Source organism: Ambystoma mexicanum, chromosome 4q (assembly GCF_040938575.1).
Source record: "Ambystoma mexicanum isolate Mex_15411 chromosome 4q, UKY_AmexF1_1, whole genome shotgun sequence".
Lineage (NCBI taxonomy): Eukaryota > Metazoa > Chordata > Amphibia > Caudata > Ambystomatidae > Ambystoma > Ambystoma mexicanum.
In genome coordinates this window covers 1,262,823,976-1,262,846,809 of record NC_090928.1, presented here as the reverse complement: position 1 = coordinate 1,262,846,809, position 22,834 = coordinate 1,262,823,976, and the positions used below count along the sequence as shown (strand labels likewise).

The window sequence follows — 22,834 nt, the reverse complement described above, 5'->3', positions numbered from 1 at the left end:
AATGTGGCTGCTTTTCTGGAGATGTCTCAAATCTGCACGATGTTCCCTTCTTTTTTCCACCAGGATTTTGCTATATGCGTGATTCCCCGTAAATCTTTTTTTTTGTTTAAGCCCTTTTTAATCTCAAACTCCTTAAGTAGGCAGCCATATTCCGCTGTTTCATGGTTAACTTCAAAGTTATGAGTAAGCCGGACTGCTAGTTGAGGGATTGTCCTTGCTTTAATTTTCAGCCTGTTACGTCCCCATGATAGTTCCATTTCGGGGATGTTTTGATGTTCCGGCTCTTCCGTTTTCCAGAGTAATTCAATTTCAAGGAGAGCATGGTCGCTACGAGTCTGTGGGACAACTTTAAAGGAGTTTATCCAAGGCAATGTATTTCTTGCGACAAAGCAATAATCCAAGCAGGCTTTCGTTGAGTTCGCAAACCAGGTGTCCGCTCCCGGAATATCACCTGCTGTTTGACCATTCAACATTGACAACTCTCGAGTGTCCATTTCTACCAGCCAGCGTTTTTCATTGTTCGGGAGATTGTGTCTTCTTTGCAACAAGCCATTTTTATCCAGCAATTTGATATTCAGATCCCCGCATATGATAATCAGTTGGTCCTTGTCTTCTCGCATTGAGGCGTCAAGAGCCACCGTCAAATCCGATAGATATTTCTCCGTAGCTAGTTCGGAGACATTCCAGTATGTATTTATTAACAAGAGTCTCTTTTCGTACCGTCCTCTGTTTTTCACTATTTTAAGTATTTGGAGAAGCGGATTTGGCGTCAGATGGTCTAAGACTTGGAGTTGACAGTCATCCTTCACTAAGGTTATAAGCCCCGCCCGGGGTCTTCCCAAAGGTCCTTTCTGTGCCGGATTTATATAGACCAAATAACCTTCACACACGGGAGTTGTTCTAATCCAGCTCTCTTGTATGCAAATTAGTTCATATTTCTCCAGGAACTTACTTTCTCCCGAATATAGATGGACGAATCCCCGTGTGTTCCATGAGGCTAAGAGGGATTTGGTTCCTACACCGATGTGGTCGGTCTATTGTCGCTTTTTTTCTGGATTGATACTGGGCGTATGTCCTCGACTCTCCACTTTTGTCAGTGTCCGATTACTGGCTCCTGCCCGTTTTGTCTTCTTACTTGAGTTATCAACCGTAAATCTCAGATTTGTTAGTAGGTTATCTGTTGACCTCTGGGTGCTGTTTATTTTGCGCACTGGTTCTGAGCTACGGTCCCTTGTATCCAGGCGATCTTGCCTGGTATTTAACTTTTGGTTCGACCGCTCTTCTTGTCGCGTGTTAATGGGTTTCCTTTGTCGGGTTTTTATAATTTTTTCCACCCTATCATCGACAGGTCTGTGGGTATTTGCCTCTCTCCAGGTATTTTTATTATCTGGGTCTGTAAGTCTATATCCCCAAGACTCCAGGTTATTCTTTACATCCAGTAAGCTATCTTTCAATTTTCTTGTTGTCAAGTGTAGTAGGACCACGTCCGGCTTTTCTTCATCAATGAATTCCACAATTGCCACATCATCAGTGTGGATTTTCCGACTTGCTGGTAGATCTTTAAGTATTGACATCACCCTGTTCCTAGTCAGCACTATCCTTCGTCTGTCTCTCCAGGTCCGTTCCAGTTTCAGTGTGTGGAAATGTTCATACTCACCTGGGGTGTCCCATCTCACCCCTTGCCGATATTTTGTCATTGACTTTTCAGGACTCCTGTATCTTGGGGTTTTTCTCGTAAGATTCCCTATGCTTGTCTGACGTCTAACCATTCGTCTGGCTTCTAGTTGTTTTAATAAGTCCCTACTTTTTGTTGCAATATTCGGGCTAATTTTCTTGTCCCGTGAGATTGATCGTAGTTCTTGGGTTTTAGTGTCAATCTTTTTTCCTTTGAGATCTTTTGCCCTTTTGTCACGGGATTTACACGGCGATTTATACCACCAATGAGATCGATTTTCTCGGTACTTGTCCCGTGGCCTCCTTTTAGCATTTTCCTTCTCATCTTTTGGGACACGGTCTCGTTGTTCTGACCATCGATGGGATCTACTTGCTTGATCCCTGTCCCGTGTGTTCCTTATGGCATTCCGATGTTTGTCTTTGGGATAATGAGAACGGTCCTGTCTTTGTTTATCGTTTTCGTTTTTCCTTATTTTCCCAGTGAGCTTATTCACTCGCTGATCTTCCTCTGTTCTTGATTCTTTTCCTGTCGGGACATCATTTAACTGCTTATCAATTTCATGCCATTCTGATAAGCTGATGTCGTCCCACATCTCTTCCTCTCTGGTTTCCTCAATTATTTCAATGAGATCACTCAGACAGCCACTTGTGTCCCGGCCGCTTTTCTTTTGCAGGACCGACTCCCCATCTTGAGGTATCTTCTGCACAACTTTTTCCTTCGATACACTCAACAAGTTAATTTCTCTCCTGGGCTTCTTAGGTAACGGCTCTTCCGGCTCCTCGATAGGCAGGTTGATGTTTCTTAAGAAGGCTCTTGATCCATTAGCCTTACGCTTGCATACCTGTTTTTTTGCTTTCTTTTGACCTGTTTCTTTCTGGTCTTTATGGGGAGGGTCTTTTGCGGTAGTGCTGTTTTTTCCCAATTGCTGTGGGGGTTCTTTGAAGATCGCAAAGCTTGATTTTACCTCCTCATCCTCTACTATCAAGATGCAGTCCGGATTAGTAGGTTTAGACGTCTTTATGCCCTTCCCTAATACTAAGGGACCGCCAACTTTTTCCTTTGTCTTGGCCATTTCCAGGTCTGTCCTTCTCCGGTCTTCCAGGTCTTTCCTCCTAGGATCTACCGGGTCCCGGTCCCTTATAGGACTTCGCTTTGGGTCTGATCTTAAGGCGGATTGCTGATTCAATTTTCTTATCCATTTATGATCATCCAGTATGGCTTCCATCAGTAGTTGCTTATCATTGGACTCCTGACGCGCCAAATCACATAGGCGATTTTGCCATTGATGTGAGAGGTCCGACTCTTTTTGTAATCTCATATCCAATTGCTTCGTGAAACTAACTATTTCACCCATCCCTTCCTCAATTTTTACTGTTGATAGGTGTAATAACTGCAAAGTTTCATTTAGAGTCTCGTAAAGTTTCAAAAAGGGAGCAAGCGTAATGTTTAGTGATGCCATCACCACATTTTGGATGTGAGCTAGGTCTTCCTGCCTTCCCTTCAAGCACAGATCACTTATTTTTTCCAGGGCGATGTCATCTATGCCCAGCTTGTGGGCCTTTTTCGCCTCCCCTTGGGAGGCTTGGCTTCTGTAATCCCTCTGTCTAATTCCTGGGGTTTGATGCAAATTACCCCCTATTTGTGAGGCGTTCAAAGGAAACTGATCTGCTGGATCCACTTCATCGTCAATCGCAGCTAGTTTATCCTTGATGAACGATAAACTTCTCCTTTTTTCTCTCACTATTTTGCCCGTGAGGTTTGAGATATCCTGAATTAATTCGGAAGCGAGGCTTGTATTACTAAGGGTTTCACAGGCCCTGTCCATGCCAGCACTTTGAGGGTAGGCTTCCTGCAAAGAACCAGGCCTGTGCTCCCCACAGTCACCGACACTTAAGTCTATATCGGTGAAACTGCTTCCAGAGCTTAAATGGATTTGTCGTGGGCTGGGAGATTTCTCCAGAGTGGCAGGATACATCTGAGGCTGATCATTCTCTGTAGTTGGAAATTCTGTGATCACCTCCTTCTGAGTTGGTATAATATCCAGATTTTCCCTAATTTTCTCTGATTGTATGCTGGGGAGTACAGACCCTTGTTGATCATTCAGGTCTTCCTTGTTCATGGGTGAGACTGAATCATAAAAATCTGACCCTTCTACCTTTGCTCCCATAGCCATACCTGTTGGGGCCACAGCATAGGACTGTTCCACAACCAGATTCTCCTTGTGTGTGTCTAGCCCCTCTTCCGAGGATTCTGCCCCACCGGGCATTTCCAGGCAATGAGACCCGTGCGGGGACGACCCTGCCTTTAAAGGGTTTTGCAGGTATATTTTTCCCCCTGGGTCACTCGGCAGGGTGTGCTGACTCTGTTCCCCCTGGGACCTATCCGCCACAGGTAGGCTCTGTTCTAAGTCTGGGTTGAATAAGGCCTCCGTCAGTGTATTGCCAGAATCCCCTTCATCGTGTACCAGGTCAATAGAAGTAATTTCTTGTATGGCCGGTGCTTGGGGCTGGGGGCTTGGGGCTGGTCCTGCACATGTCCTTTTTTTTGCTAAGAAGACAAGACGGCTTTGTTTCCAAGGCAACATACCTTTGTTAGGGCCGCCCACAATCGGTGACAATCCACTGGCCAAAGCCGGATCAGAAGCAACACGCTGCCTTACCTGTTGCCTGGTATTCACTCGCTCTTCCGCCCCTGAATCTGAGTTCTCACTTTTAAAGCGGCCCATCGTTGTGCAGCTCCTCTCGAGCTGGTCACTAAGAGAGGGAAGCAATATCCTCGTTGTAGGCACCTCCAGCGCCAAACAGCCGCACAACAGCCAGCTGCCTTTACTCCTTCGGGCTTAACGCCGCAAGGGTATGCTGGGCTCTGTTTTCTGTGCCTGGATAGGTCAGGTGATCGGTCACGTGACGGCACAGCGCTCCGCCTCCTCCTGGAAGCGAGCGAGCAGGCGAGTTGGAAATATGAAATGCGCGAGTTCTTAGAACTCCCAGCGCACGTTGACCAAAGACAGCAGCAGTAGCAAGAAAGAAAGTGTCCTCTCCTCACGGGAATTGCACAATATAATTAAGCTGGCTTGAATTTGCGAAACTGTCTGGTTATCATGAATGGTATTAGTAGCCTCTGTTGAGCAGGGAGTATAGGCTCTACCTGATAGGTTGATAGGTTATTTATAACACACTTAATACCTAGAGGTTTCTAGGCGCGGACCCGGGGATCGAACCTGTGTTGCTCCGTGCCATCTTGCTTCCAAGGCGAGCACGTTGCCGCTGAGCTATCCTCCCGGGACAAAACAGAAGAATAAAAAGTGCCCAATGGTTTTCAAATTATCCAGACAAAAAGGACACATCCGTGACTCTGATTTCATTCCTTCCCAATTTCCCCTCGAAGTAAACAATGAAAGGCAATTAAACCTAAAGGATAGTAAATGAAAGCGCTCTTGTCTGCTGGAGCACCCATCAAGGTAGGGCTATGGTAGAGCCGGAGTCGAAATTACCATATGGGCTCTGCTAGGGGTTTTCTCACTCTCAACAATCATGCGTCTATCTCCATGGGACTTCAGTAGCATTTCCTTAGCCTTTGCCCTGCAAAACCGAGCTTTGGATTCTGGCTCATAAAACCAGGGGGTTTTGTGTTGTCCCCAGGAGAATGACACCTATCTCCTGGTATTTGAAAAGTTATTTTTTGCGACTTTCAACTTGCTGTATGTTTTGCCATTCTCCCGCGGTACCAGAAAAGTGCCAAACACTTCTCTGCTGGTCAATGGACTTATCTTTGCCACTCCAGACAGGAAGTTCTCGTGCGGTTCTTAAATCCCTTGTATTGGGGTCCCAGACCTTTCCTTGGTGGTCAGTGAGTTTAAGGTTGCCACTGCAATGAGAAAGTTCTCCCGGATGCTTGCTTCACTGTTGTTAGTGTCCAGGACCTTGCTTTCATGGCCGGTGGGCTTATTGCTGCCACTGCAATGAGGAAGTTCTCCCGGATGCTTGCTTCACTGTTGTAAGTTTCCAAGACCTTGCTTTCATGGCCAGTGGGCTTATTGCTGCCACTGCAATGAGGAAGTTCTCCCGGATGCTTGCTTCAGTGTTGTTAGCGTCCAAGACCTTGCTTTCATGGCCAGTGGGCTTATTGCTGCCACTGCAATGAGGACGTTCTCCCGGATGCTTGCTTCACTGTTGTTAGTGTCCAGGACCTTGCTTTCATGGCCAGTGGGCTTATTGCTGCCACTGCAATGAGGACGTTCTCCCGGATGCTTGCTTCACTGTTGTAAGTTTCCAAGACCTTGCTTTCATGGCCAGTGGGCTTATTGCTGCCACTGCAATGAGGAAGTTCTCCCGGATGCTTGCTTCACTGTTGTAAGTTTCCAAGACCTTGCTTTCATGGCCAGTGGGCTTATTGCTGCCACTGCAATGAGGACGTTCTCCCGGATGCTTGCTTCAGTGTTGTTAGCGTCCAAGACCTTGCTTTCATGGCCAGTGGGCTTATTGCTGCCACTGCAATGAGGACGTTCTCCCGGATGCTTGCTTCACTGTTGTTAGCGTCCAAGACCTTGCTTTCATGGCCAGTGGGCTTATTGCTGCCACTGCAATGAGGACGTTCTCCCGGATGCTTGCTTCACTGTTGTTAGCGTCCAAGACCTTGCTTTCATGGCCAGTGGGCTTATTGCTGCCACTGCAATGAGGACGTTCTCCCGGATGCTTGCTTCACTGTTGTAAGTGTGCAAGACCTTGCTTTCATGGCCAGTGGGCTTATTGCTGCCACTGCAATGAGGAAGTTCTCCCGGATGCTTGCTTCACTGTTGTAAGTGTCCAAGACCTTGCTTTCATGGTCAGTGGGCTTATTGCTGCCACTGCAATGAGGAAGTTCTCCTTGGATGCTTGGTTCACTCTTCCAGTGTTCAGTAGCTACTTCATTACTACTGTGACGAGGGAGATCCTCCCTGATGCACTCTACACATTTCTGTCCCCCATATAACATTACCTTGTGTCCCTCTCTCTGCCTCCCCCATATCCCTACCGGGTCTCCCGTGCCTCCATTTACCTTCTTGTGGGATGCAGCACAGCAGCAGTCCTTCCCAGGATGGGATCCCTTGCTAGCGGCTTACTCTGCTCTTTCTGTCCGCTTCAACGGTCTTGCTGCACCTTCGCTGTCCTCCACTCCTCACAGTCTTGCCTCTGCTCCTCTCAGACCAACAATGGACTGTTGCAGCCTGCCACTAGCAACCCCTGCACAGTATTCCATCCAGCCCTCACTCAGAGTTTGTACCGCTCAGCTCTGGCAGGCTTCCAGCTTCCCTGCGATAAGGCTCTCTTTAGCCCCCCTTCTGTTTCTATTTTATCTTGGGCACTCCATCCTGGCGCAGCGTCAACACCTGCAGATAATGTCTCTTTGGCATTCCTCATGCCTCTGGTGAGCCACCTCATAGCAGTACTTAAGAGTTAGTTAGTCTTCATGGTTCCTGTGTTCTTTCTCGTCTCCATATGTACTGTTCTGGCAATGTCCCATGTGTTACAAAAATACATGGGCTTACACTCGATGAAATGGCGCGGTATGCAAGGTGGGTCTAGGGAATGTTGGGGAGTGACAAGTTTCTGCTGGGCTCAGCAAGGTTCTGCTGGGGACAAGATCGATCACCTAGGGCTGCGCCCTAGGTGATCGATCTTGTCCCCAGAGATGGAGTTCCTCCACATGAGGTTCTGCCGCATCAAACCACACCTAGGGAAACTATTGGGTAGCGGCCGCACCTACCTACCCTCATGGGAAAGGGCTCCCCCCTGGGGAGAAGTGACGACACCTTGCAAATCATCATAGTGCTCTATGGGTCTTTACTATCACCATAACCAATGTTTTTGTTGTGTTAATTGTCAGTTTCCTGTTAGACATAAAGTTAGCATAGTCTAATAGGATCTGCAATGCATTTAGTGTCTGTGTGAGGAGTACATCATTATCGTCAGCAAAGGCCAGTTGGGGTACTCTCAATTTGCAGTACACCAGCGATTGTGGTTTCCAAAGATGCTTAAAGCTCATTAGTATACAGATTAAATTAAATTGGAGCGAACACACACACCTGATGAAGACCTCTAGAGGTCTTAATGGGCCGGTACTTTCCCACCTGAATCATAGCAACGCATTCGGTGTTGGTATACAACAATATTATTTAACAGACCTTGAGGGATTCCCATATTCACTAGGACTCTCCAAAGTTGTGCCCCCTCCACCAAATTGAAAGCTGTAGAAAGACCCCTAAAGGCTAAACCTATTGTGCCTTCATTAATTACAGTACATTTGGAAGTAATCAGCATAAGGTGGTGGCCGTCCCCAACCCTTCCCTGAACCCAAGTTGTATATCACCCAAAATATTGAATGATGACATCCATTCCAACAGGTGCACTTTCAGCACTGAACCCCCAAATCTTGGATGAACCATCCAGAAGGGAAATTGGGCAATACAATTTGGGTCAGGTTTGTCATCCTTCTTGTAGATTGGAACTACTATACCTCGATGCCAAGTATCATGGATTATATTACCCTGCACAATAACACAAAAAGTGTTGTATAACAGGGGTGCCCACTGGTTCATATTAGACGTTAATATGTCTGACGGGACAACTTCCTGGTCAGGGGACCTATATGGTAGTTGGTTTGAGATGGCTTTTACTACGTTGGCCAGCTAATGCCTTTGCCACATGAAGAGAGGGGGGTGTAAACTACATCGTGGTATTTTGAGAAGATGGCACTATAGTGAGTTAGCCGGTGGCCTACATTAACATTGGGCTCACTCAAATGAGACCTGTGTGGCCCTCACACCGCAGCCAGCACCTTCCAAATTCTCCTGACATCCTTATTAAACACCACCTCCTATAGGTCCTCCCACGCTGCCTGGGCCAACTCCTTTTGTCGTAAGAGTGTGACCCTTCTGTATTCCCTCCTTTTACTTACAATCAATATATTGTCTCTTGGTTTCACTCGAAGTGCCTCCCATAATTGTTACCTGGCATCCCTGCATGTCGCATCGAGCCACCCTATACCCTCTGCCCTGAAGCATGTTTTATTCATTTTTGCAAAATGAGACTAATTCATTCCTCCTATGATATCATCACCTAGTACTTATTACCAACATTATGACCCGCATTGTGCTACTCAGTTTATCACCTGGTGGGATAGGGGGCAAAGGGCTGAGCCGGCCTGAACAGGGTATCAAACATTTGGCATTGTTCTGTTCCCAAGGCAAGCACGTTGCGCTTGAGCTATCTGCCCAGCTATGTGATTTAAAGATTAGAATCGAGAGTAAAACCAAGAGATTTAATTGAGGAAAAAGAAATGAGTGGGTCAAGGCTTTGTATTAAAGTTCTGGGGAAACAGCAGAGCAACAAACCAAAGGAAACTCCGTCCTTGACGGATGAAGCTTGAGAAAAGGAAGAGATATCCGTCCCTGACCGCAGTGAGACAGTCCCCAAAGCAGACATTGTCTGCTGGAGATGTCATCTGGGTATTGATCCATCATTAGATCCCTCCCATATCTCCCAGGAGGAGAGCCAAGCCATTTAAAGGGCAAGTGTGTTAATCAGCAGAGCTCGCACGGACAGAAGGCGCCCCTCCTGCCACAGAGTTCCTCCCTCACAGTCTTAGGTCCCTGGGATCCTATCTGTTCAACCTAAACATGCGTGGCATGGATGTATCATCCTTTGAGTAACTCAATTTACACAAGGGGTGGCCAGATGCCCTACGCTTACTGTATTAATAAATGAACCCATTCTGTGTGGTGTCCTAGACATTCAAAGAATATGATTGCAAGTCCCTTTTGTTTTGAATGACTGACACTGTCCCTGGCTTTTCTCTTTTAGTGGGACCTAGTCTGTGAGCAGAAGCGTCTGAATCAAGCGTCAGCCACCTTTTTCTTCATTGGTGTGACTGTGGGGGCCATCTTAGTCGGGTACCTGTCAGATAGGTAAAGTATTTTTTCATCAGACTGGTTTAATTTGGGTACATCTTGAAAACATTTTAAATGCATTGCCAAGCTGGCGTCTAATCAACAAGGCACTGCTGTCGGCTTCTATTGCACCTCATAGAATTTTGGTGGATGAAAGCTAAGCAAAGAGACAAATGAGTTCATTGTGCGCATTGCATCTCACAGCAGTTGAGTTCATGACATTTCATTTAACAATAATGTGTCCCATTGGAGGACCAGGCACCATGGTATTCGGAATGATCTTTCAGGGGGTGTTGACTCAGAAGATTGCCATCAGCTGTTCTTTAAATATTGGCGCCTCCCTAAAGACTTGGAATTAACCAGTGCTCATGGTTGCTCATGCAGAGGTCTCAGGTTAAGTGTGAGTAGCTCAGCAAGTCCTGTTTTATTTCCTTTGCTTTATGTTATGGGACGTGATCTTCTGCACGTATAATGGGTAAAAACAATACAGCAAGGATCAGAAAGCAAAGCCAACAACAGGACTGGGAAAGGAGCAGTTGAGAGCACTGCTAATGTGCTGAGGGTTCGGAGGGTGAAGTCTAGATAAGGGAGTGGGAAGTAACCCACTGGATAATACAGACCAAAAAGGGATCCATGCAAATACTTCAACTAAGGCCATTTTTGTTCTTTGCAAAATATCCACTCCCAAAAGCATTGAAGAGAAACAAGAACTGAGCTTTTAGAGAGTCAATATGAAATGGGTAAAATGGAATGCTAGTCAGCATGGAAAATGAAAATGTACATTTTCTTGAGTCAAATAAGTTCAGTTTGAGGATGAGAAAGGGTGCAGAGAGAGACAGCAACTCTAAAGGGACGAAAGGAAGAATCCAGCGCATTGGATATGTTGAAAGGCGTGAATCAGGGCCTGGGCCAACAAGCCCCCCCCTAAAATAGGAAATGGCAATTGATAAAACGATGCATGCTTTGCGATATCACTATTGATTTTTTCCAGGTAGATTTTATTGTGCTTAAAAACAAATTTCATAGTAATGTAGCACCGGTCTTGTTCCATGACGCTTCAATGACCCATAATTCATCCCTAAAGGAATTCATTCTATTAGCCTTAAACCCCATCCCACCCCACTTTACACATTCGATAGGAATGGAAGGCCATTATATGTACTCACTTCCATGAGAATCCCATAGCTCCTCCCGGTCAATTTTGAAACAGTGACTAGATATTCATTTCATAATCCTTGTCCGATAGAGCTTGCTCATGTCACTCTCAACTAAACCATCTAATCCTCCAATTCATTCTCGTTGTTCACCCAATTTGATTCAAAGCTTGCAGTCCCGCTGGGGCATATCAATACTTTCTCCATTTTCCTAAGGTGATCCAATACTCTTCTCTGATTCTCCCAGAATGTCTGCAATTGACCTGATATGTTAATAGTTAGTTGCTTCATTGCCAGAAGATTCCAGAATGTGATGTACCGTTCATTCAGAGTTGGAGGCCCACTTCTCAGAAGTAAACTGCCAATTGTTAGCTTTGTTGTCAAAAAGAGTGTTGTGATATTTGCCCCATATTACACCTCAGAGGATATGCATTTTGTTACAGTAATACACCCTGCGTCCCAAGGATGCTCAATCGTGGTCATCTCCTTTACAGATTACAAGGTCTCCAGCCTTTAGGCCGCAAGCTCGGGCAAGTTCACTGTATGCATATCAATGTGCCAGGGCCCCCACCATGCAATGTTTATAGATGTGTTCATAGCATGTAATCTGGACGGTATTCTCTGCACTGAAAAGAAGTTGCGTTAGGATATAACCGTTGGTTGGTGCGCTTGGGCCACTGGTATTATGGGTTGGCTAGCTGCGTCTCCAGCATTACCCTAAACCTATCACGGGAAAAGATCGATAATTGTGTTGTGCCAGTGAGTCGCGCTATACCAAAAAGATATTTTCCGTACAAGCCATACATTTAAAAATTCAAGTTTTGTTGTGCACTGAATGTATTATCTTGTGACAGGCGACATGTGTTTCGACACTGGGTCGTGTTAATTCCTGCAAATTGATATAAAAAATATAACATATAATTACAATATCAGAAAGTGAAGTTGAAATAACAATATAGAAATTTGACATACCAATTCATAATTAAAGCGCAGGTAGTTGAAACATGAGAAAAAATGAACAAGAATATGGTCTCATTCAAAGATTTGATAATCGTTTCATCAAGATCATTAAACACAGTGATTTTTGCTCTTATACTGCTAGAAGGGTGGTGCAGAGCACCCACTAACCCGTGCCAGGTGAATAGGATCCACATTTCTCAAAGTTATAAATGTGAGATATGAGTGATAGCTTGCTAGTCTCCACTTGTAAAAGGTGTTTCTGTTTTGCATGCATTTGTATAGTGCCACCTGATTACTATATTTATAGTGAGTTTCTCTCATTTTATCAATATGGTGGGTCTTACCAAATAGACTTGGGTCTGGTTCCCTGTGGGTATGGGAGAAATGGACTGGATTAAGTCTTGGTATGATCTCTTAGTTACATGACTATTATTGTATCACTATATTCGGTGTGCATCGCTTGATCTCTATGGTCCAATTATCCTTCATCTTCTAATTAAAACCTTCTTTCAGATACTGTAAAAAATATATCATAGAAAGGACTATGTGTCACTTGACTTCTATGACCGGTTGGTATCGGTAGCTATTGGTACCTCAATTGGTATCTGATTGTATTCTTGACTGATCCCTCATTTCTAGAAAGTAGCCTTTGACGGAAATATAGACCTGTAAAGGCAAGATGCCATAGTCAATAAATTGGTATGAATCAGGGTGAGTCACATCATTGATAATAAAGCAGTATTTTTAGCCCCTAGTCTCTGTGCTGTGAAAGCACATTTACAAAATGTGAGAATTCTTGTGTTTTTATATTAGAATCAGCTCTGTATTATAGCTAGTTGGGTGTGCTGAAGTGCATCTCCAACCATGCACGCTATTATAGCAAGAAAATGCCATAATATCTAATGGCTGTAAGATTGCTGATCCTATCAGCAGTCTCTGTCGGGTTCGCACCCTGCTTATCTTAGCAATATTCGAAATTGTTCTTTGGGGTTGATCCCGGACACTGCGCACGTGCAGGGCACGCTGCCGCCATTTTGGATATCTGTTTATATAGCCAATCCTACGTGTGACGTCACACACAAGAATGTGTGACGTCATATTCTGTATGTCATACTCGCTGCAATTGCTTTGTTCAGGCTTATTGATGATCTGGCAAAAGATAAAACGGTGTGCTAATAATAAATTGTGAGCATATTAGGATTGTATACTTATGTGTTGATTAAACGTGTGACGTGCACGCATCAAAGTGTGGCGTCACTGCTAATTAGCATACTTCCTAGAACACTATTGCAGTCTTTACGTTGTTCACTCTGATGCAATTAAATGTATTGGCATAGCGCCTTGTGTCATTTAGTGGTTGGTATGAGAATAATATACTGGTATGTGCAGTTCATGTTATCCTCACTGATATTTAGGGCCCAATTCATGGAATATTTGCCCGGCTCAAAGTGAATTTGCACTGCAGAAAAGTAACGTTGCACTGCCGACACAACCCCTGATTCATGGAACCGTGAAAAGTGTATTTTTGCAGTGCAAAGTCCGGGCAAAGTCAGTGCATAGTCAGTTTTGCAGTACAACATGACTTTGCCCAGACTTTTCAGCAGTGCAAATTCACTTTGAACTGGGCAAATATTCCATGAATAGGGCCCTTAGTTTGTTGTAATGGTAGATTAGGGCTGACCCTACAGTAATCTTATATTACACAGTGTGCCCTGTTTCTGGTAAGTTGGATGGGTGCATCAACATATGTCTGATCTAGCTTGTGATTGTTATCACTTGTGATAGGGTTACTAAGTGTATACGTTGCATCACGTAATTGGGTGATAGGCCTGGCAAAGGCTAATTAGGTGCTGCATGCAAACCTTAAGCTTTGTCGCAGTTGATACAAATATTAATAAACCATGGTCCATGATCTCTATAGCTACAGAAAAACATTAATTTAATGCTCAGTGTTGAGTCCCTCTTTAACAGATTGTAAGTTACAAATGCATTTTGACTCCATGAGTCCTATGAACCTTACGTCGTTCTTGTCTGCCATCGGGTGGCATTCCTGCCAATGGGCTGCAAGTGGCAACTTGTGGTCTTGGCTGTTCAAACTTGCCATATGTTCTCTAATTCTAACTCGTAATTGTCTGATGGTGCTCCCCACATACAATTTTGTACAAACACAAATTATGGCATATACTACAAAAGTTGTCCTGCAGTTGATAAAATCTTTGATCTTGATCTCTGTGCCCCCTTTATTTATTTACTTTATTTGTATTGCGCATTGACAAGGCCTGTAGGCATTAGAGCGCAAGGACACACACGAGCAAGCAGGGCAAGTGGGGGCCGAAGTAACTAGTAGAAGAGGAAAGTCTTAAGTGCCTGTTTGATAAATATACAGAATTTATCTGTATATTCACGACAGTCTGCATGGGCATACCGGCAAAAACAAACAGCAACAATCGCCAAGGCTATTATGTCACACTCCCTATCGCTAGTTATTGAAACCAGTACCACAGAATTATTAATTTCTATTAAAAACATGTTTTTTATTTTGTACCAGAATGAGACACATTTTTCATACCAAAACAATTCATTTATACACATTCATGAGCATAAATGTGTACAATCATAACAACACATATCTATTACAGACACCATTTCTGGACCCTGGTATTTTCTAGTGTCCCTTTTCACTTTCTTTTTTTCTTTGTGTTTAACCTGCTCTAGTTTAAGCAGTGTTGGTAGTAGCTGTATATTAAAGGTCGCCACAGTGTGTTTCGGCTGCCTCTTCACCCAACTGCAGTGTCACAATTTAGCGGCCTTCGTCAGGACAAAATATAATTTCTAGAATACATATCAAATGTGTATTGTGTCTTCTGCAGTAGTAGCCCAGCAAAATCACCAAGGATGAGTACCCCCTGTTAGAGCGAAATCCAGGAAATGGTGATGCTCATGGGCAAGCTTTTGCTAAATGGCCGTTTCAGTATGTTGGGTAGCCAATATTCGGGTGTGATCACATAAGTAGAATAATTCACCAGGCAGGCCGTTCTGGAGTAAGCAAAGTTGATCACTGTCCGTATGTTAGGAGCGACCCAATTTATAAAAGTCCCTGCAGCATTCTGCTACTGCATGCGAGTCTGGTTGCCAAGCCTATATGTTGTGGGTACAGGTACCACATTTGTGGTAGCCCATCACAGTTCTCAGCCAGTCGCTCCCACTGGTACGACTGGTGTCTAAAAATGAGGGACAAAGCTTAATTCTTATAGTGGGTGCTTTAGTAAACTCAAATTTGGACGTAATCAGAGTCCATAAGTAGGATAATCCAATGTCTTTAAAGTAGAGTGTGACAAGCTTCCCAAGCAAATGGTTACAAGTAAAGCATGGTCAGGCCATTGTGCATGCCCCTTACAAATGGGTACATGAACAGCATGTTCAAGGCCCATTCAAGCTTCCCTTATAGACAACGGGCACAACATGGGCAAGGCCAGTGTACCTTTCTTTTGCAATAAAATGTATAGAACTGACCCTGGCTCCCCTGCAGCTTGCACATTTAAACATATGCTAAGCATCCTGCTTTCACATACCGCCTGCCTCCAGCAGTTGTTATCCATGACCATGCATCTTTTGAGGTGAGGCGTGTGCAAGTGTTGCACTGTACAGACACTGCAGTTCCTCCACCTGTTTTTGGCAATCCTTCTTTCTTTGCTGATCTTCCTTCTTATGTGGAGGTGGTGGGGGTTCAGTGAGGTTGGTGGGGATGAGGCCTATAATACAGCTGTTGGTAGACCTATAGATACACATGTTTCTCTCTTGCTAAGAGCAGCATGGGGCTGTAGGCAGTGTGCAGTGCTGAAAGTCCCACGCTCAAGTCTGCCTAATCTGCCTGATAACCAATTTCAGCCTGTCCTGTGTGAGAGGGTAGGTTATGGGAGAGGTCCCCACAATACAGGGCAAAGCAACTCACCAAAAACCAAGTGATCCATTGGAGCAATAGGTCACCACAGGCAAAGGGCTGTCAGGGCCACCCATTATTCAATGCCTCCTCAGTGGCCTATAGGCCTTGCTTTTAAGTCACTCTACCTTTTAGTCATCAAATTAATAGTTTTCGTCAATTACCTGATTTTCACTAATATAGCAAAAAAGTGGACCAATAGATAAGAGATGACTGAGTGCTCTTGCTTATGTGATTCACAGCGAGTGATTTTAATTCAACATATATATAAAAACATTGCAAAACTTGATACCTACAGCAACAACTCAAAGTCTTTATCCCATCATTAAAACTCATACACATTCATTCACTCAGGCATCCTAATATTCTATACAACAGGAAAACATGGTATCACAAAATTACCATACCAAAATATACAAAACAACTTTGAGCTAAAACCCCTTATGATTAACAGATGTGCCCTCTGTATCTGTTACATGAGATCTAACAGTCGACACATGTTTCGGTTGATGTAAGATGGGCTTCAGATCTCTTGCCCTTTAATTTCTGCCAACCTTCATCAGGACATGAGACAACACCCAGCTATGTGTTGCCTCGCAGGAGGATGGGTTTGAGCAGCATGATCTACTCTATTTCTCAAGGCAAACAAAGCAAGCAGCAAGCAGTGCACCCATGATTTTTCAAGCATATGCATAAGCTTAGCCAATCACATTTTTAGCAGTCCATTATTTTTTTCAGCCAAACTGTTGGCTTGTGGATGGTTCACCGTGCATTGTTGATGCCTGATCCCCAGTCGTGTTGTGATCTCTTTCATCAAATCATTGGCAAAATGCCAGCCATTGTCGGAACAGATTTTATTGGAACCCCCCACATTGGAAACACCTCCCTCACCAGAAATATTGCAGCAGAGCAGGCATCATTGTGGACACAGGGACCTGCCTCAAGCCACCCTGAGAATGGACACACCACTATAAGCAAGTACTTGTATGAAGTACTTCTCTCTTGTATATCCACATAATCAATATGCAAGTCCCGGAAGAAGCCCTCCGGTCACAGCAATGTTCCCTGAACAACTCTTAATGTGTGACCTGGTAAAAACGTTTGACAAATCATACAATTACGTACATACTCAGAAACATACTCATACATATTTGGCACAAACCAGTCTTCAGTTATCCCTGCAGCCATATGCTCTGTCGATACGTGAAAGGGATTGTGAAGCTGTTCCAATGCCACTGGTAGTAGCTTCCTCGGCATGACCACTTTTCTTGTGCTATCATCTCGCCAAACCTTCTTCTTTCCCATCTTGCTAATCCTGAGTGTACTGTGGATGTAACATAAGCTGAGTCAGAGAAAATGTTCACTGTTTGGCCTTCAGACATCTTTAGTGCTTCAATCAGGGCTATTAATTCTGCTGCTTATGCAGAGTAATGATTTGGCAATCGTGTCTGTGAGTACACTATCAACTCCTCACCTTTTTGTACTCTGCGTCCATACCCCGCCACTGCACACCCTGAGTGCCTTTGCCCCGTGGTTTGATCAATGCTGGAACTCCCATCAATGAAAATCATGCCCCCCCCTTTGATTACTTCTTCCTTAATTACGGGGTTACCCTTGCTACTGTCAATGCATGCTACACAGTCATGCAAATAATCCCTTTCTTCAATGTTATCTGCAATTAACTCTGCTGGGTTTATTGTCCTGCGCATCACCACTTCTGGTGCTGGGTTGGTTAATATCACATTGTACCAAGAAGACCTCTGTGTTGTCAATGTCGATTTCCTTTTCTGTAGTATACAATGCATGTTCCACCTACAAAATCACTGGGCACCCCATGGATATTGTGGAAGCTTTTTCAGAAGCAAATGCAGCACCAGCAAGTGCCTGCTGTGTCCCTACATTACAGCATCTAGTGACCCACTATAGTATACAAGTGCCGTGTGTCCCTGTCCTTTCTTCGGAGTTAAAAATGCTGTCATTGCTTTTCCATCTGAGTGGGAAAACAGGTGGGATTTGTCCTTGTAATTAGGAGATGCTAATACTGGTGCATGTGCTTACTCGTTTTTTAGCTCGTCAAAGTTTCTGCCCATTTCAGCTGTCCAATTTAAGTGTGTTTTGTTTTTCTGTGCGTCTTTTAGTGCTTGCAACACTGCCCTGGTGTATGTCGAATAATCAAAAACCCATGCTCTGCAATAATTGTATAAGACCAAAATCTGCTGCACCTCTTTCACTGTCTTTGGTCGTGCAGTCTTGTGTATTGCTTCACTCTTTCTTGTGTTATGTTTCTTCCATCTGCTGATACAATCTGACCTAAGTACACCACCTCTTTCTGACAGTATTGCAATTTCCCCCTGTCCACCTTGTATCCTTTGTCTGGTAGCAGTGTTAGTAGTGTCACTGAGTCCTTTCTACACTCTTCTTCTGTTGTACTGCACACTAGCAAATCGTCAACATATTGTATAATTGTGCTAGCAACCTGTAAATTGCTTAAGTCCATTTGTATTACTTTTTTATTACTCTGTTGAAAATGCTTGGCCCTTCGCTATAGCCTTGAGGCATTCTAGTGTGTTCGAACTGCGTCCCGCGATATGTAAAGGCGGTGTGATACCTGGAGTCTAGGTATAGTGCAATAGAGAAAAAGGTGTTCATTTAAGTCCACCCCAGTAAAATGGTGTGCCTCTGCAGGAATATTGCAAAAAATTGTTGCCAGGTTGGAAATCAATGGAAACTCTGCCTCAATAATGTCATTTGGAGGGCACATATCCGGTATAAAACACCACACCCCTACCTTTGCCTTTTTGATCAGATAAATGGCAGTGTTTGCAGGGTGATGAGCTCAACTGTATTATGCTTTGCTGCCATTGGGCATGCAGTGTCTCAAATATTTCCTCATCTGCTTCTTGTGACAGTGGATATGCACTCATATGATTACTCATGGCAGTAGTGCTCCCTCTTTTAACTTGATGTGTACCGCCCCCGCCCCTTTGAGTACTGCTACATTATGGGGTCCTGTTGTCCATAAATTCTTAGGCACTTTTTCCAAATCTTCCTGTAAATACTGTCCTTTCTGTTTTGTTATCTGTGTCATCTGGGGCATTGCTCTTTCTGTTATGTGCACAGGGAAAGGCTGGCTTAGTTCGAACGCCATATCTCCTTCTTCATTCTCTTTTTGTTGCAAATAACTCTGTGTCGCTTACTCCTGTCAATGTCAGTGTGGGATCAATGCATAGTATTGATCACGTTTCCATGTTATTTTTATCAGTTGCAACTAGTATAATCATATCTTTTTGTACCACCACTTCCTCAAGGTACTGTAGTGTGTGTGTGTGCCTGAGCTAACAGAGGAGGGAAACTGAGGCCTGAACAAAAATGAATTGGAGGGATTTCCCCCAATCCCTGGCAGCCATCCCAACAACACATGCACCCAATACACAAACACCTCTATGTGTGTAGGTATCCCTCTCATTGTGCTGTGTGCATAGTTTGCCTGAATGAATACTGCCACCCGGACTGGGTACATTCCCGGTGTGGAGCACACCATCCCTTTCTCTGAGAATGAAATTGTGGCATTCAATTTGTTTAGCAAGTCTCTTCCCAGAATATTAATGGGAGTGTCTTTTGAATACAACAGAGGTGCTACAATATGTTGCATCCGTATTGTCAAGGGGAAATCTTTTGTCAGAGGAACTTTCAAAATTGTCCCTGAAATGCCTTGTGTGTCCAAACCTTTGTTAGATAGTAGAAATCGTTCCTCATTTATGCACAATTTTGTTGCTCCAGTAACTATGAGAAAGGAAAATCCCCTCTGTCCTATCTGATCTGCTACCTCCAGTTCCTCCTCTGGGTCTTCAGTTACTGTTATAACAGGACACACTCACACTCTCCGTGAGCACTCCTATTGGGAAAAAGTGTTTGCGGATGACGCAAACGGGTTGTCTCCCACCATTGTCACTCCAGTGTATGGAGGTATAGTAGTTTGTCCCAATATTGTTACCCCTTCTGGTATCGGTACTTGTGCTAGAGCCTAAAATAAGCTCACTGTACCTTCAGTACTTGTTATTTCCCCACCTTGTACCTGCCCCTGTCCCTGTGCAGTAATACATTGTATTTGTGCGGGTTGTATCTGCATATGCTGTTGCTGAGGTATTACCGGCACTTGCTGTGAAGTCTGCAGCATGTATGTCTGTTGTTGTAGTAGGATCTGCACATGTTGATGAGTTTGCTGCATGTACGTTTGTTGATGTTGTCCTGCTTGTGCAACAAGTGGGCATGTCCGTACAACAGGTCCAAAATTCCCACATGCAAAGCACTGCACTCCAAAATGTGGAACCATTCCCCAATATCCCATTCCCCTACCATGTGCATAATACCCTCTCCCAGTCTGGTACTGTCCCATGTATGCACCTCTTTTCCTGCTTGCATGATCCCTGGCTGCTGTGTGTTTACAAATGCGGTTTGTTGCTGCATCTATACTGTTCCCCACTGCTGATTGGGAAGCACCTGAGTGTAACCTCCTGGTGGCATTATAACAGCCACTGGAAACCCCCCTTGCTGTGACTGTGGAATGACAACTTGCCCTGTGAGTACCGCTCCCACCATATGTATTTTTGCCAGTTTCTTCTGAACCAATTTGTCTTCTGCCCTGGTAGCATTATCCACTAATTGTCACCTGTATTTTAGGCCACTCCTTTGCCTCAATTACCACTATATTTTCTCAAGAGAAACAGGGAGCCCCTTCGCTAAAATGTGGTAGAATAAAGGTATTTTTTGTCCCATGACTGTTTATTTTCCTGCATCCACATTTCCTGTATAGATTGTATGTATTCCGCCGGGTTCCCATCAGGCTTCATGTTTGCAAGCCAAATTAGAACCCATGTCTGACGTATCTGGATACAGTTCCCTCAGAGCCTTCCAAACATGTGCTCGATAATTGTTAAAGGGCGCTCCATTGTTTATATTAGAGCTTAATTTTACCCCAGAGTATCCGGCATGTTGCCATATTTTGTCACTTCTCTCCACAAGCAAGACTGCCAGCAAACCTTTTTTGTCTCCTATTGGTGTCCAGTTAAAGTTTCGAAAACAAAAGGATCGAATGCCAAAGGTGAGAGTGCATTCGACTGAAAACAAAAGGATCAACATTTTTTTTAAATGTATATATTTTTTTTGTTGCTCTAGTTTAGCTTAAAAAGGTGTTTTCACACCAAAAACTGGGGGGAACCCCCCAAAAAAAAAAAGTTGATCCTTTTTTTCGGTCGAATTGACTCGACCCTTTTGTCATTCGACCCTTTTGATTCGATACTATAACCTATAACCCTCCTATTGTCATTGGGATTCCCGCTGTCTCTTTCTCAAAAAAATAAATCTGCTTGCTCGTCCCTGCCATCAGTGAAGGTAAACTGTAAAATAGTTTATCTCTGTCCATTGTCTGCCACCATATATAATGAACCTCGCCCCTTGTTTTCTGTAAAAGCGCATCTGCGTGCATGCCCTGCGCTTATTGCCACATTGTGGTCTTTTTGCTACCGCTATTCTGGGTTTCCTGCTGCGAAGCCTGTTTCCCCGGCAACCCAGTGATTCTTCTCTTTCCTCCTCCTCTCTCGCATCCCTTCTCCTTTCCGGTCTTCTGTCTGTCAAAGGCTGGTTGTCTGTTTCATCATCTCAATGATTGCTGTTAGCGCTGTCTTCCCAGCCTGGCATGGGTGCCCTTCGCCCACCATATCAGTTTTGATGTTGTCCTTGTTTTATGCCCATTTATCTATTTTAAATTTAATATGTCCTGCTGTTCACCCCTGTTTATCTGTTCCCTTCTCCTGTCCTTTTCCTTTCTCGTCTATTTCCTTTTCCATTGCTTTTTCTGCCTCCTTGAATACGCTGTCAAGTTGTTGCTGTGCGTTATTTTTTATGTTGTTTAAATATTTCCTCTTCCCTTTCTCGTCCTTATCAATAATGCTTGTACTGTTCTCACTTTTCTTTGCATGTGTTCCCTCTTTAGCTAGAGACTCTCGTTTAAAATGTGTGTACCCTGCAGCTGGTTTTAATAACGGGTATATCGTATAAGGTGGGGTGGTGCACTTCCTTGCTCTTCCTCTTATTTCCCTTTCTCCTATTCTTTCTCTTTCTCTTCGTATAATTTCCAGAGCCCCAGGATGTAATGTCTTTTTTATGTTTTGCTCCTTTGTGTTTGGCTGCAAAATATGAGTACATATGTTCTATAATGTGCTTATTGAAAACATTCCCTCCCCAGGCCATTCTTTATAACAATTGGCCACTGTATTGTGCACCCATTCAAAATGGTACTTGGATATCTTATCGCGGTATTGGGTTAAACGTCTACACAGGTGGTTAAATGGAGCGTCCATCCAGTAGGACGTCATTGCCCTGCCTATTCCTTCCTTATTAAAATATTATTCTCTCCCAACTTCCTTCTTTTTACAAATTAAATCTTTAAAAATGTCACTCTCTCTTCAAACAATCCCACTCACTGAACCTGTATACTTACCGCTTTACTCGGTCGCCCTATTTTCATTCACTCCGACCTTTTCCATGGGCCCGCCTTCTCACACCTCCCACTCAATATTCTACTCACAATGGCCTTCTCCACAGACCCACCCTGTTAAATCATTTTATTATAGAAGCGTCCTTCTCCATAGGCCCACCGCATTAACAACAAAGCCCTTTATTAATGTGTTAGAAAAAGCTGTACTCCTCCTCTCGTTCAACTATATCAACAATTCACACTACACAGCCCTTGTGCTATTTACAGGTTAATTTGGCTCTGGCTCTTCCGTCCCTTCCACAGTCACATGAAATAAACACTACGATCACTTTTCACAACACTAAAAAACAAACTGCTGCTACTCACAAACACGTGTGCGCATATACCAAATAAACTGTTCCCCAAAAGAAATAAAATATCGCAACTATACCAATTGCCAGCACTACACCCAACTCTTGTCTAACAAGGACTGCCACTAACTACACAACCCTCTGCTCTAATGCAGATGTGCCACCATCTACCTGCCCCCTACCAAGACAGCAAACCTAATATCTAAGACTAGCACAGCCAATCGCCCTATTCACCACTAACGGGGTGTGCCCTATACACCACAAAAAGTCCCCACAGCTCCTGGCTCTTTCATGCACGGGTACACTCACGTGTCCTTTTAGGAGATTCTCCA

The 22,834-nt window shown here is 44.1% G+C and overlaps 1 protein-coding gene across 2 annotated transcripts in view; it reads left to right on the top strand.

Moving 5' to 3' along the window:
- SLC22A7 (solute carrier family 22 member 7) overlaps positions 1-22,834 on the top strand; it is a 666,459-nt gene that overhangs the window by 128,215 nt on the left and 515,410 nt on the right. For both annotated transcript variants that reach the window (XM_069608871.1, XM_069608870.1), the window contains exon 3: positions 9,517-9,620. In XM_069608871.1, the coding sequence (XP_069464972.1) occupies positions 9,517-9,620 (104 nt within the window). The remainder of the gene's footprint in view (positions 1-9,516; positions 9,621-22,834) is intronic.